This window comes from Trichechus manatus, unplaced genomic scaffold (assembly GCF_000243295.1).
Source record: "Trichechus manatus latirostris isolate Lorelei unplaced genomic scaffold, TriManLat1.0 scaffold00088, whole genome shotgun sequence".
NCBI classification, from domain to species: domain Eukaryota; kingdom Metazoa; phylum Chordata; class Mammalia; order Sirenia; family Trichechidae; genus Trichechus; species Trichechus manatus.
This window is the reverse complement of record NW_004444024.1, coordinates 6971367-6986014: the sequence shown is the minus strand read 5'-3', so window position 1 is coordinate 6986014 and position 14648 is coordinate 6971367. Positions and strand designations below refer to the sequence as shown.

General features: G+C 37.9%; 1 protein-coding gene across 1 annotated transcript in view; it reads left to right on the top strand.

Annotated features, from left to right (window-relative positions):
* The window catches only part of GDPD4 (glycerophosphodiester phosphodiesterase domain containing 4), a 116407-nt gene that overhangs the window by 59705 nt on the left and 42054 nt on the right, over positions 1–14648 (top strand). The window contains exons 11-12 of the mRNA XM_023736500.1: positions 7634–7855; positions 8791–8945. Coding sequence (XP_023592268.1) covers positions 7634–7855; positions 8791–8945 — 377 coding nt within the window. The remainder of the gene's footprint in view (positions 1–7633; positions 7856–8790; positions 8946–14648) is intronic.

Sequence of the window (14648 nt, the reverse complement as noted above, 5' to 3'; positions counted from 1 at the left end):
AGTACAGTTTTTCATAGTATTCTGTTATGATCCTTTTAATTTCAGTTGGGTGTGTTGTAATATTGCCCATCTCATTTCTTATGTGGATTATTTGCTTCCTCTCCTGTTTTTATTTTGTCAGTTTGGCCACTGGTTTATCAGTTTTGTTGCTCTTTTCAAAGAACAAGCTTTTGGTCTTGTTGACTCTTCCAGTTGTTTTTCTATTCTCTATGTCATTTATCTCTGCTCTAATCTTTATTATTTCCTTTCTTCTGGTGCCCGAGGGCTTCTTTTGCTGCTCTCTTTCTATTTGTTTGAATTTTAGGGTTAATGTTTTGATTTTGGCTCTTTCTTCTTTTTGGAAGTTTGCATTTATTGCTAAAAATTGACCTCTGAGCACTGCTTTTTCTGTGTTCCAGAGTTTCTGGTAAGATGTGTTTTCATTCTCATTCGATTCTATGAATTTCTTTATTCCGTCCTTGATTTCTTCTATAACCCAGTAGTTTTTGAACAAGATGTTGTTCGGTTTCCATGTGTTAGATTTTTTTCCCTTACTTTTTCTGTTACTGATTTCTACTTTTATGGCTTTATGGTCAGAAAAGATGCTTTATAAATTTTGATGTTTTGGATTTTGTTAAGGCTTGCTTTGTGGCCTAATATGTGGTCTGTTCTGGAGAATGTTCCATGTGCATTGGAAAAGAAAGTATACTTGGCTGCTGTTGGGTAGAGTGTTCTGTATATATCTGTAAGGTCAAATTGATTGATTGTGGCATTTAGATCTTCTGTGTCTTTATTGAGTTTCTTTCCAGATGTTTTGTCCTTTACCAAAAGTGGTGTGTTGAGGTCTCCTACCATTATTGTGGAGCTGTCCATTTCTCTTTTCAGTGATGTTAGAGTTTGTTTTATGTATTTTGGATCCCTGTCATTGGATGCATATATATTTATTATGGTTATGTCCTTCTGGTGTATTAGCCCTTTAATCATTATATGGTGTTCTTTCTTATCCATTGTGGTGGATTTTGCTTTAAAGTCTTTTTTGTGTATATTTTTTAAATTGTACTTTAGATGAAGGTTTACCGAACAAACTGGCTTCTCACTGAACAGTTAGTACACAGATTGTTTTATGACATTGGTTAACAACCCCACAACTAGTCAACACTCTGCCTTCTCAACCTTTCGTTCCCCTTTACCAGCTTTCCTGTCCCCTCTTGCCTTCTAGTGCTTGCTTCTGGGCTGGTGTGCCCCTTTAGTCTCGTTTTGTTTTATGGGCCTGTCTGATCTTTGACTGAAGGGTGAACCTCAGGAGTGACTTCATTACTGAGCTAAAAGGGTGTCTGGGGGCCATACTCTTGGGATTTCTCCAGTCTCTGTCAGGCCAGGAAGTCTGGTCTTTTTTTGTGAGTCAGAATTTTGTTCTACATTTTTCTCCAGCTCTGTCTGGGACCGTCTGTTGTGATCCCTATCAGAGCAGTCAGTGGTGGTAGCTGGGCACCATCTAGTTGTACTGGACTCAGTCTGGTGGAGGCCATGGTGGTTGTGGTCCATTAGTCCTTTGGACTAGTCTTTCCCTTGTGTCTTTAATTTTCTTCATTCTTCTTTGTTCCCGAAGGGCTGAAACAAGTGGAGTATCTTAGATGGCCACTCACAGGCTGGCTGTAAAGTATTTTGTCAGAGATTAATATTGCCACTCCTCTTCTTTTTTGGTGGTTGTTTGCTTGATACGTATATTTTACATCCTTTGAGTTTTAGTTTGTATCTTTGAGTCTAAGGTGTGTCTCTTGTAGGCAGCATGTAGACAGATTATGTTTTTTAATCCATTCTCCCACTCTCTGTCTCTTTGTTGGTACATTTAGTCCATTTACATTCAGTGTAATTATTGATAGATATGAGTTTACTGCTGTCATTTTGATGTATTTTTTTGTGGTGTTGACAGTTTCTTTGTTCTACTTAATTTTCTGTGCTGAGTCATTTTCTTTATGTATTTTCTTTTCATCTTTACTATGCTGATTTTGTGTTTGCTGAGTCTTTATGTTTTTCTTCTTTTTTATTTTGATGGCAGATTTGTTAGTTTCCTTTGTGGTTACCTTATAATTTACCTCTATTTTTCTGAGTTTAAACCCATCTTTTATTTCTTAATATCGCCTTAACTTCCTCTCCATATGAAAGTTCTATGGCTACACTATTTAGTCCCTCTTTTTTGTTTTGACTTTGTCATTGTTTACATATTGACATCTCTGTTTCCCTGTTTTCAGTCTTTTAGCTTTGACTTATTTTTGTGACTTCCCTATCTGTGCTGATATCTGGTTATTGTGTCCTGTGTTCTAGTCTTGGGTTGTTGTCTGATATTGTTGGTTCTCTAGCTGGAGGACTCCCTTTAATATTTCTTGTATATTTGGTTTGGTTTTTTTTTTACCAATTCCTTTAATTTCTGTTTATCTGGAAATGCCCTAATTTCACCATCATATTTGAGAGACAGTTTTGCTGAATATATAATTCTTGGCTGGCGGTTTTTTTCCTTCAAGGCTTTATATATGTCATCCCATTGCCTTCTTGCTTGCATGTTTTCTGCTGAGTAGTTAGAGCTTAGTCTTATTGACTCTCCTTTGTAGGCGACTTTTTGTTTATCCCTAGCCACCCTTAAAATTCTCTATCTTTGGTTTTGGCAAGTTTGATTACAGTATGTCTTGGTGACTTTCTTTTGGGATCTACCTTGTGTGAGGTTCGATGAGCTTCTTGGATAGATATCTTCTTGTCTTTCACGACACCAGGAACATTTTCTGCCCACAAATCATCAACAGTTCTCTGTGTGTTTTCTGTTATCTCCCCGTTCTTTTACTCCAGTCACTAGTATGTTTTTCCTCTTAGTGTCCCATATAATTCTTAGAATTTCTTCATTTTTAAAAATTCTTTTATCTGATTTTTCCTCAAATAAATTGGTGTCAAGAGCTTTATCTTCAATTTCACTAATTCTCACTTCCATTGCCTCATTTCTTCTCCTGTGACTTTTTACTGAGTTGTCTACTTCTGAAATTTTATTGTTAATCTTTTGGATTTCTAGTTGCTGCCTCCCTATGGTTTCTAGCAGCCTGTTAAATTTGGTGTTCTGTTCTTGTATTGCTTTCCTGAATTCCTATATTGCTTTGTCTGTGTATTCCTTTGATTAGTGTGAGTTTTGCCTGATCTCTTGAAGAGCTCCGTATAGTAATCTTTTGAATTCTAACTCTGATAATTCCAAGTAGTTATCTTCCTCTGAAAGGTTTCCTGATTTCTTTGTTTTAGTTGCTTGCTGGAGCCATTTTGACCTGCTTCTTTGTATAATTTGATATTGACTGTTGTCTCTGAGCCATCAATAAATTGTTATATTTATTTATTGCATGTTTGCTTACTGTGTTGGTTTTTTTTTTTGTTTGTTTGTTTGTTTGTTTTGATATGCCCAAATAGACTGAGCATGTGAGCTACTTTGGTTATTGGCATCTTTGAAGCTCTCAAGTCCAGTCACCAGGTGATTAGAGCTGCTACTAGGTGCGTGAGCCCAGAAGTCTGTTTACTTTTCTTGTGTGGATTCAGCTCAGGTGTCCAGGTCGTCAGGCACCAAGTTTGTAGTGCAGACTCCCACCTACAGTCCTAGCTGGGCGGGGCTGCATGGTGTGATTGGAGCAGGCATGGGTATCTGGCTGCAGTAGTGGGCTATGTGATGAGCAAAGTAGGGGCTGATGGCTACCCCGAATGCCTATTTGGAAGGCATGTCCCTGTCCCCTAAAGTGCTTAGGTGGGTGAGTTTTGCAGCTGAACTTCAGGCACCCAGTGCTGCTCTAAATGGTGGGAGGCACCAGTTATTCTTGGACCCCTGTCATGAGTGGCTAGGTGGAATGGGTGATACTGCCAGTCCTCAGGCCCTGATATGGGTGGGTGAGGACCCTGCTTAATGGCCAGGGTGGTGTCCAATGTCATGAATCTACAACTCCCCCTTAGCTGCTGCAATTGAAAATAGGCTTCAGGTATATATCTTTTTGTTCTATGCTATTGAGGACCTATGCTATTGAATCGGACTGCACAGGTGTAGGTGGGGGTGGAGGGTGTTCAAAGGCCATGGACCCCTTATGCCAGTGCCTAGGCAAAGGGACAGTGCCTGCCCTGAGTTCCCAGCTTAGGAGGCGTGGTGATTTTTTTAACCCGTGAGACTCAGTTCCTGAGTTCCCAGCTTAGAGGACTTGGCAGGTTTCTCTTTTCCCTAAAGCCGTGAGACTGGTTTGTGTGTGATAACTCCTATTTCCAGCTTAGAGGATGTGGCAGTTGTTGAATACTGCCGGACTGGTATTGGAGCTGAGTGGGGACGGGGGTGGGTGAGGGGAAAGTGGCACTTCTCCACTATGAAAGTCCTGGAGGGGGAGGGGTTATTTTGATCCTGTGTGGTAGGTTAGATGTTTGCACTCAACTTTAACAGATCCAGCGCCACGTCCCCCTAGGTCCGGAGGCTTGTGCAGACTCCGACGTCCAGTCTCTCCCGACATGGTGAAATGCTTCCCAAGTGCTACTGCTCACCTCAGCCTGCGTGCGTCAGCCGACCCAGCCTGCAAGGTGCTGGCTAGCTTAAGACTGGCACTTCTCCACTGCGTCTGAGCTGTCTTTCCCTCCCCCTGTCACTCAGTCCAGCTTCTCAACTTTGTCGTTTATGATCAGGGCCCCTAGATTGTCATATATAATCAATTTACTTGCTTTTTGGGTCTTTGTTGTAAGAGGGGCCACAGGAAGCATCTGACTATTCTGCCATCTTGGCCCCGCCTCCAACAGTTCTTTTCTTTCTGCACTTTAGATATGTTATCCCACTGCCTTCTGGCCTCCATAGTTTCTGAGGAGAAATTAGTACTTAATCTTATTGGGAACTCCTTATATGTAATGATTCACTTCTTTTACTGCTTTCAGAATTCTCTATGTTTATCTTCGGTTTTTGAAAGTTTGACTATAATGTGTCTTGGTGTAGGTCTCTTTTGGTTTGCTTATTTGGAGTTCCTTGAGCTTTTTGGATGTGCAGATTCGTGTCTTTCATCAAATTTGACCTGTTTCTGGCTATTATTTCTTCGAATATTCTTTCTGCCCTTTTCTCTTTCTCTTCTCCTTCCAAAACTCCCATAATGCATATGTTGGTCAGCTTGACAGTGTCCCACAAGCCCTTTATTCTCTGTTCACTTTTCTTCACTCTTTTTTTTCTTCTAAGACTTGATAGTTTCAAATTTCTTATCTTGAAGTTTGCTGATTTTTCTCTTCTGCCAGCTCACATCTGCTATTGAAGACTCCCAGTGAATTTTTCAGTTCAGTTATTGTATTTCTGAGCTACAGAATTTCTATTTGGTTTCTTTTTATCGCTTCTATCTCTTTATAAGTATTCTCATTTTGTTCTTACATCATTTTCCTTATTTCATTTAGTTCCTTGTTTATGTTTTCATTTAGTTCTTTGAGCATACTTAAGACAGTGTTTTAAAGTCCTTGTCTAGTAAGTCCAATCTCTGGGATTCCTTGGGTGATGGTTTCTGTTATTTTGTTGTTGTTGTTCTTTTTGAATGAATCAAACTTTCATGTTTCTCTGTATGCCTGTTTCTTTAGCTTCTGTTCAGTTTGTGTCTTGACAGAGATTTCTTTGAGTTCCAGAAGTCAAAATATAAAGAAAGAAAAATAAAAACCCCAAAACAAAAATCAAGAACAGAATAAAATCACCGCTTCCTGTCTTTGCAGATTGGCCCTGCACTGGGACATTCCTTCAACACTTAGCCAGACTTACATTGAGTCTAGCGATCAGCCCAGTGTGAAAGCTTAGGGTTTTCTCAGTTCATCTCTGAGAATTTGTCTTGCCCTGGGCATACATGTAGCTTTCTAAATTCCCCTCCCCCCTCTTGCGTGGATGCTTTCGAATGTCCTTATTTTTTAAAGACACTTCCTTAGCCTTGCCTTCCAGCCCTTAAGCAGTCTGTTGTATATCTTAATCACACTCTTTTGCCCCAGACAACTACAGGTTGACTGTTCACCTTACAGTGTTTGAACAATGCCTGACGTTTTCCATCCTGCATGAGTTCTGAGATAGGTGAATCAGAGACAAGTGCCTTGCTTCAGTCCTTTAGGTAGCCATCTGACAGATTAGAACAGAGAAACTCAATAACTTCTGAATAAGGTTTGCTCTTCTTCCTCTAGAACCAGGATCCAGAGTTCCCACACTGGGAACAGAGGCTGCTCCCTTCAAGCCAGCTGCTGAGTCAGGGAGAGGGTAGGGCATGAGCAAGTAAAGAGCCATGCCACAAAGCTTTCCTACCGTTGTGAAGCTGTGTTTTCTTACTTCAGCATTCACTTGGCTGCTGTGAACCTTTGACTATTTTCCAGAGTTCTGACAAAGTTGGTTTTGATAGTTTCTGCTTATTTTTGGATGTTTCTGAGGGAACGGGGACATGGGAGTATGGAGCTTGTTAGTCTGCCATCTTGCTGATGCCACTCCATTGAATTTAATATAGCAAATATATTTATGGCCTGCTCTGTGTAAGATGGAGCCCTGGTAACACAGTCATTAAGAGCTTGGCTGCTAACCAAAAGGTTGGCAGTTCAACTCCACCAGCCACTTCTTGGAAACCCTGTGGGGCAGTTCTATTCTGTCTACTCTGTCGCTATGAGTTGGAATTGACTTGACTGCAATGGGTTTGGGTTTTTTTTTTTTTTTTTTTTTTTTTAATTTATGTGTAAGATAAATGCTGTACATTGTATAGAAACTACAATAAAGTTCCTGCCATGAGGGAGCTATACTCCAGTAGAAACAGTAGAGAATAAGGAAACTAATGTGAATTGTATACCTCCTATATACTAGATATGCTCCCAGAACCTGTAAATATTTTATCATGTTTAATCTTCAGGATAATCCTGAGAAATACATAGATTACCCCTCCCCTCTCCTATTTTATAAGTTTGAGCAAATAAGACTTTGGTAATTTAAATGATTTTTGCAAAATTATACAGCAAGAAGTGTATTTAGCCAGGATTTTAACCTTGGTCTACCTGAGACATGTACAAGTAAGTATAGAAAGCAAAATGAGGCATACAATTAAACAGGCATAAAAATGGGCTATCAAGTTTTAAAGCCATTGATTTTTTTTTAGTTCAAGAATATTTAAGGAAGACTTTACAAAGAAGGTACCATTTGAACTGGGCTTTGTAGGTTGTGGGTAGGATTTTAACAGGAGGATATGGCAAGGAAGACAAGTGAGTGGTAGAGCTGGGATTATAGCCAATTAAATGTGAAGCCAAAGCCTATCCTCTTTACATTACTCAAAACTAGGACAGTGAGAGCAAATATGGGAATCTAATGAAACTGAGTTATGGAAGAAAAGGCTGAAAAGGAAGGTCAGAACTAGAACATAAAAGACTTTCAGTCCAAATACAACATGTTCTAAGTTATAGAAGAAATCATTCCAAACACCAGAATCACCTATGAAGATGACATTTTATTTTGCTTCTTGGCAACTCTGATCTCAGAACCAGAATTTCAGAAGGGCTGGTTGGTTGAATGGTAATGGAGGAAGATGGAGGTAGGAAAGGGTGTGGGACTACACAGCAAGAGAACCAGGAAATGCTTTTGATGGGAGCCAATGTATTTTCTGATGTATATGTTTATTTATAGAACAAACCATTTTACCATATGGAACCCCTATCAGAGGCTGATAATGAAAAAGCAAGAAGTCAGACAATCGCGAAACTACGTGATTTATTGGATCTTGCACAGAAGGAAAAAAAATATGTGATATTTGATCTTGTAGCTCCTCCACCAAAACATCCTCACAGAAACACATATGTCCGACTGGTAGTAAGGGTGATCCTTGACTCTAAAATTGAGCCACATCTGGTACGTCTGTTTCAGTGGTTATAGTAGAGATTGGGAGGTGGATAGCATGTCCCAGGAGCACCTCAGATGGACATGACCAACCGTATGGATCCTGCTTGGGATCCTTAAGTAATTTTGCTTCCTGTGGAAATAGAGATTTGTTGCTTACACAGCTAGATGCAGCAATCTGAGGATGACCCAGTTAAATACCAAGTAGGCCATTTACTATTCCAAACCAAATGAAATGTCAGCATCCTGTCGAAGAGGAATGTTTATAATGACCATGTGATGTGACCTGCCCCATCACATCACTAACATAGATCTATTAGAAGGAGCCTGGGTAACATTAAGGCTTTGAGAACTTGGCTTTGATGAATAATGTAGAAAGGGCAGCTGGTTCATATTTGAGCAGAGACTTACTCATCTTATTTTTCAGAAGCAGCTCTCTACATTTGGGCAGCTAATTCACAGAATCATATGGAAGAGTATTAGGAGTGACACAAGTATGAATTTTTTTTGCAAATGGAACTATTTTCACAGATGAGTCATAATAGCATTCCCTGTTGGCAGGAAATGACTCCTCTCAAAGATTATTTTCAGCAGCATCATCCAGAGGAGAAGTTTGATTCCTACCCTTCATCCATATCTACCCACTCACCATACAGTTTGCCCAGTATGTGACTTTCTGCATACAGTGAACCCTTAGTCCATGACGTTAACTTGTGGCTGAGAGGTCCTGAGAAAACTCAGCTCCAAAACAACTCTGGGGAAGAAATGAGAGCTCATTAGACAATATTAGGCCAGGCGGATCCTTTTAACAAGGGCCAGAATCACTCTCTGTACATCCTGTAGACTGTTAACCAGTGCTAAAATGGTGCTCTGTCTATTCTACATGGGGCTGTTTGCACCTAGACAGACGATTATCCACTGAAGGACTTAATTGTTTTTCTTTACAGATCTTTTGGTTGCCAGGTTTTGATAGGGACTATGTCAGGCTTATGGCTCCTGGTTTTCAGCAAGTGGGCCGCTTATACTCCCTTGATAAACTTTCAAAAGAAAATATAAGAATAGTAAATGTTGACTACAAGGAGTTGTTTTACGACGGATTGAGGTAAGTGATTGACTACACCTCTCTTAGCATGTGTTGCCTTACTTGCACAAAATCCAGATTCCAACTAAGCTACTAGTTTTCTCTTTCCATCTCAGGATTGCTATGTGCAGTCATCTTGGAATCGCCTCCTTTCTCCTTCCTACCCCACCCTCCTTCAACGTTTCACTTTTCGCCTATCTCTTCCCTTCCCTCCCTCTGCCAACAAATATTTATCAAGTATGGACTGTGTCCCTGGACCATAGTCTTAAGCCCTTTCTTTTTTTGTGTACCAATCCCTCATCATTTAACACACTCTTTTGTATAGTTTGCATTTCTGATTTTATATGAGGTGAACATGGAAAAGTCAGAACTTAAAAAGTTTTTTTTATTTCTTCCTGCCATTACCAGATTGATTGCAGTGTCTCATATATAGCTTCATGATCCAGATAGCAAGATTTCTAGTAGGCACAATTAAGAATATAACTAAATCATTCTTTTTTAAAAAAACTTAAAGTTTCAAGCAGCCAAGCATGAGAAGGAACTAAAATTGTTAACCACCACTTTCATAAATATACAATTGGAGAAAAATTTTCAGAATTAAAAGCAGGGCTAGATTAAGGCATGGGAGGGCCCTAAGCACCAGTAATCTGTGGAGTCCCCTCCTCTATTTACTCACACATTCAAACAGGATATGTGAGTTATGTATATACATGTATATATATATGTGTGTGTGTGTGTCTTAGCTATCCATGATGTAACTTCTTTTAAAATGTGACTATAATATTAGCGATTGAACGCAAAAGTGGTGTATGCCATTGTAGTGGAGTGAGATGAATTAGATTATAAATTTTTTAGTGGATGCAGGGTACTAACATTTTTACTATATACCACATTTCTACAAAAAGAAATTTTACAACAAAGAAAATGACTCAGTGAACTTAGTTGTTTTCAACAATCAGTGTATAATTCTGTTGATCTCCCACAACAAAAAATTAACTTTCACCAGTTTTGCTTTAAATGGTTCATACTTCCATTTTTATGCTTGTTGCATAATAAATTCTATAATAACAAATGAAAAGATGTCATAAAAGAAAATTTAATGATCAGAAAACACAAATTACTATATTTTATTTTCAGATCTTTCATCTCTTATAATTAAAAATATTTTTTCTATTCTTTGCTCTTACAAATTCTTCAATGATTTCATCGGAATTAAACTGCCGAAAAATATCTACTTCCATACATAACATGGATAATTAATTGAGTCTTTCTTGAATCGTTGTATGCTGAGAGTTTTTGAGTCTCTTTAAGGACGAAAATGAGCGTTGTGTTGTGCAGTTTGTGATCGTTAAAGTTAAGAATATGCAAAAAGCAATTTCAACATTGGTAAATAGGCATTGCATTTTATCTTCTGTTAGGGAATCATACATGCCTACATGAGTAAAATTTGTCTTTACTAAATCTGTAAACTTAGTTCTCATTTAAGAATGAAATTGTCGCACTTCTCCATAAAGGTTTGTATTTAAGTCATTGGGATAAGTGTGTACTAATTTCTTGGATGCCTTTATGCATTCTTCAGCAGGTATATCCACATTGTTTAAGAAGGAATCTTTTCATATAAGATTCAAGTGTGTCAGTGATGGTGTAGTGTATAGTTACATGAAATTGATCTCTGGCACTCATTACTTCTGGAGCACTTCCGTCATTTATTTGTTATTTCTGTTGCTTCTGTGATGGTGAACTGCTTGATAATCAGTATTTGGCAATATTTGTTTTATTGTGTTTTCAAAATTTGCAAAATCTTCTCTTAAATTATGTAAATACTCTGTTAATGACTGGTAGAGATATATGCATGTCTTTAAATTTACTTCTGAATCTTGGCAAGCTTGACTTCGTCCGATGAAAACGCTGCAATATATTATTCCACATAACCAGCATAAATACATACTCTCGTGTTTGCATTTTGTTGGCGATTTTTTCAACTTCTCTTTTGGGATCTCCTTTTTGTGTCTTCTCTTTAGCAATATTTCCTAAGGCATCTAGAATCTGAGAGTACGATTCCAGGATGGCACTCGTTACAGCATGTGCTTCCCAATGTATGTTAGAAACACATGTTAATAGTCAGTCATTGCCTAAATACGTTTTAAGAACTACCCGTTGATGGGTACTCATTGCCATTGGGTCGATTCTGACTCATAGCAATCCTTTAGGACAGAGTAGAACTGCTCCACAGGGTTTCCAAGGAGTGGCTGGTGGATTCAAACTGCCGACCTTTTCGTTAGCAGCCAAGCTCTTAACCACTGCGCCAGCAAGGCTCCATTAGACATGGCAGAATATGTGTAGAGTAACCAAACAGCAGGAGAAAATCAACTGCTTCCAGACAACAATCTACTGCACTATGTCCTACGAGATTAAGTGAATGTGCAGCACATGGTATGAAAATGGCATATGCATTGTGTTCTAAAATTTTCTGTTTCATGCCTTTATAATGCCCTGACACACTGACAGCATTGTCATAGGACTGGCTTCTGCACTTAGAAAAATCAAATCTTCAAACTTCACATAAGTAGTGAAGTACTTGATTTGCAGTTTCTTCACCGGTATGACTTTTTAAGCTAGTAAATGTGATAAATCGTTTGGCAGATTTTCCATCTGTTGGAGATATGTATCTTAAAACAATACCCAGCTGATGTGTATGAGAAAGATCAGGAGTGCAATCTACAGACAAACTGAAGTACCAAGCTATAGTTATTTCACTGAAAATAGTTGATCGAACTTTGTCACTTACTAAGTTCATTAATTCTTCACACATTGTTTTAGACATATACAATGGGTTGTCCTTTCCTGTGTTACCATATTTTGAGATGTGACCTGCTAAAAATGGATCAAACTGAGCAATAAGTTCAAGTACACTCCCCAAATTTCCATTTGTGGGGACCTAAACACTTCATTTATTCCTTGAAAAGATAGTCCACATTCAGTAATTACTATAATGACAGCAACAATGCATTGCAAAATGGCTTTCCAATACTAACATTCTTCATTAATTTGTTTCCAGTTCATGAGTTAAGCCAAAACCATGTCTTCAGTTTAAATATGACAACATACAATCTCTGTGAATTGAACTGTTTTCATGTTTATCAATTATATTCAGGTTGCACCAGTTGCTAAATACATCTGTAGCAAATCAAGAATTAAATGATTTAGAACTGAATAGTGTGCAAACAAAACAATTTAGAGAGCCGTCTGATGGAGAATACGGTAGCCACTCCCTCTTATAATTTTCACCATTAGCTTTGCACTCTAGAAGTATGTTCTGGCTACAGAACCTTATTTGTTTACTGTCCAGAAATTTTCAACACGAATTTTCAAATGGTCCACTGTGCTGCTGACAATCACTTGGCCCTCTTTCGATCCAATTATTTAGATAATTAGAAGAAAAATTATTTTACAGAACAGGCTCTGTATTATTTATCGCGTCTGCAGATGTGACAATTCTAGATTCTAAAATAGTTTCACTTTCTACACCATTATTATTTTTTTTACTATAGCAAGGAATAGATGCAGAATTTGGAATAAATTCTGTTATGTTTGTATTGCTATTAGTAATTTCAGCCCTAGCAATACTAGTGCAACTATTTGCATCCATTAAACTTGAGCGTACAATGAAAGAAGCCTCTTCTGATTCATTACATTTTAGAAAGGAAGTTAATTTTGGAGTTGTCGTTAGGGATTCACGAATCCTTTTCTTTTTATCTTCTGCGAGGTTTCGTTCTTGCACTCCACTTAGTTGTTGCTGTTTCATTTTACCTGGCTACAAAATTATGTCACTTTCTAAATTTGGTCCTACCATAGCAAATAAATTTGAATAATTGAAAATAAATAAAATTTATAAAATAAAATTTACATTCAAAGTTGGACGTTAACACAAAAATTTACATTTTAAAATTATTAAGTAAAAAAAATTGATTTGGAACATGTAATTTTGCTCTTCAGGTCTGAGACAGTCACAAGGCAAGTCAGAAATAATTTTATTCATTTGTCATATGATGTTTGTTGGCAGGCCCTTTGCAGATCTCCATGAGTATTTTGTCTTGGAATAATACTTAAAAACCTGTATGCTCACTTGCTGTCCTTTGGTGCTGCGTCTTCACAGTTATTAGACTACTGCCGACACCCAACGGGGGCGAGAGCAATCGCAAAGATCATGATACAAATACAAGGGTATGCTCAACCTGAAGACACATTTTGGTTCGCTTTGCACAGGACATTTTATTTCTTTGTGGAATTGTTCAACTCCCATGTTTGGATTACGTACATAATTGATGTAACAATAGGACCACTTCTTGACGAGTTTGTTTTGCGAGTCGTAACAATATCAATTTCTTAAAAGAAATTTTAAGGGAAATGGAAAATACATTTATATAATTTTTATTACCTAAATATTCATTTGATTTATTTCCTTGAGGAATTGTTCAGTTTTCTTACATGGAGATACGGAAATATTCTGATGAAATATAAATGTAATATTCTGATAAACTTCCTGTGTGGCTTTCTTGTAAGATGACGTTAGAAGCACACTAATTGTTACAAAACAGAAATATATTTTGCATGATAAATATTGAATTTTGCATCCTCTTAATGTGCCTAATATCTCATTTATTAGCATATATAGAGTAATATCAAGCACTGTGTCCCTCACAACAGACAATAAAAATGAAACTTACTTGATACATAAATTAAAATTTTTTGTGTTAGATAGCTATTACTATTTCTAGTAGTTTTTGGACTGTGCTGTGTTAATAATATATTAAATTATTACCCATGTAAGTATTACATTAAATGCATGCAAGATTGCATCCATGTGTATGCCAAACATATTTTAAAGTTAAAGTTATAAGTATTATTGTTTACAAAACTTAGGACATAACTCTGTACATAAATGCTATACAGTTAAAAAGTAACTTGATTGAATTCATTGCTATGGTCAACTTATTTGAATTCCTTTGCTTTTGCGTGTCATCTGGGACTGTAGTTCCCATTGGTTGTTTACTAGGATGTGTGCAAGAGCATACTGTTGTGTTTGTATCATAGCAAAGAACATTGCTCGCCTCCTGGCTGGAGTTGCTGAATCAGCAGATGTGAGTGTACAAGAAGGTTCTCTCGAAATGGATCAGAGACCTGTTATCTATTAATATAATCTATCCTTGCCCAGTAACTACTCATGTTGGATACAGTTGCATATCGAGTGTAACAAGAGTCAGATTCAACAGCCCACCCCCATCTCTTATTTATTAGAAATAGTATACTCCCAAGAGACCTGCTGTGATAAGGAAGGGACTGTCGGATGCAGATGTCAACAGAGGTGTCGAAGTGGTAGGGGCCTCATAGCTTAAACAACCTTGCGCGTGGGCGCCCTTGTGACCCTGTGTGAACTTTATTTCCAGCTGGCACATTCTCATGCACTGAAGCTGGTATCAATTTCATTTAGCGCCCTGCCAGTTTCCTTCCACTGCAGCACTCGCTTTTCCTTGTGTCCTGTCAGCTTGGCATCTATCAGTCTTTGCTTTGGACAACTGGTGCCCCTGTTTTGTTGATGCTCTAAGCATGTGCTAACCTTGTTATTGGGTAATCCGTCCCTGATTAAAAGCATCTAGGAATAAAATGGTAACTTTGTATTTCATATCCTTACTCTTAGAATTAAGAATAATTTTTTCAGGTAAT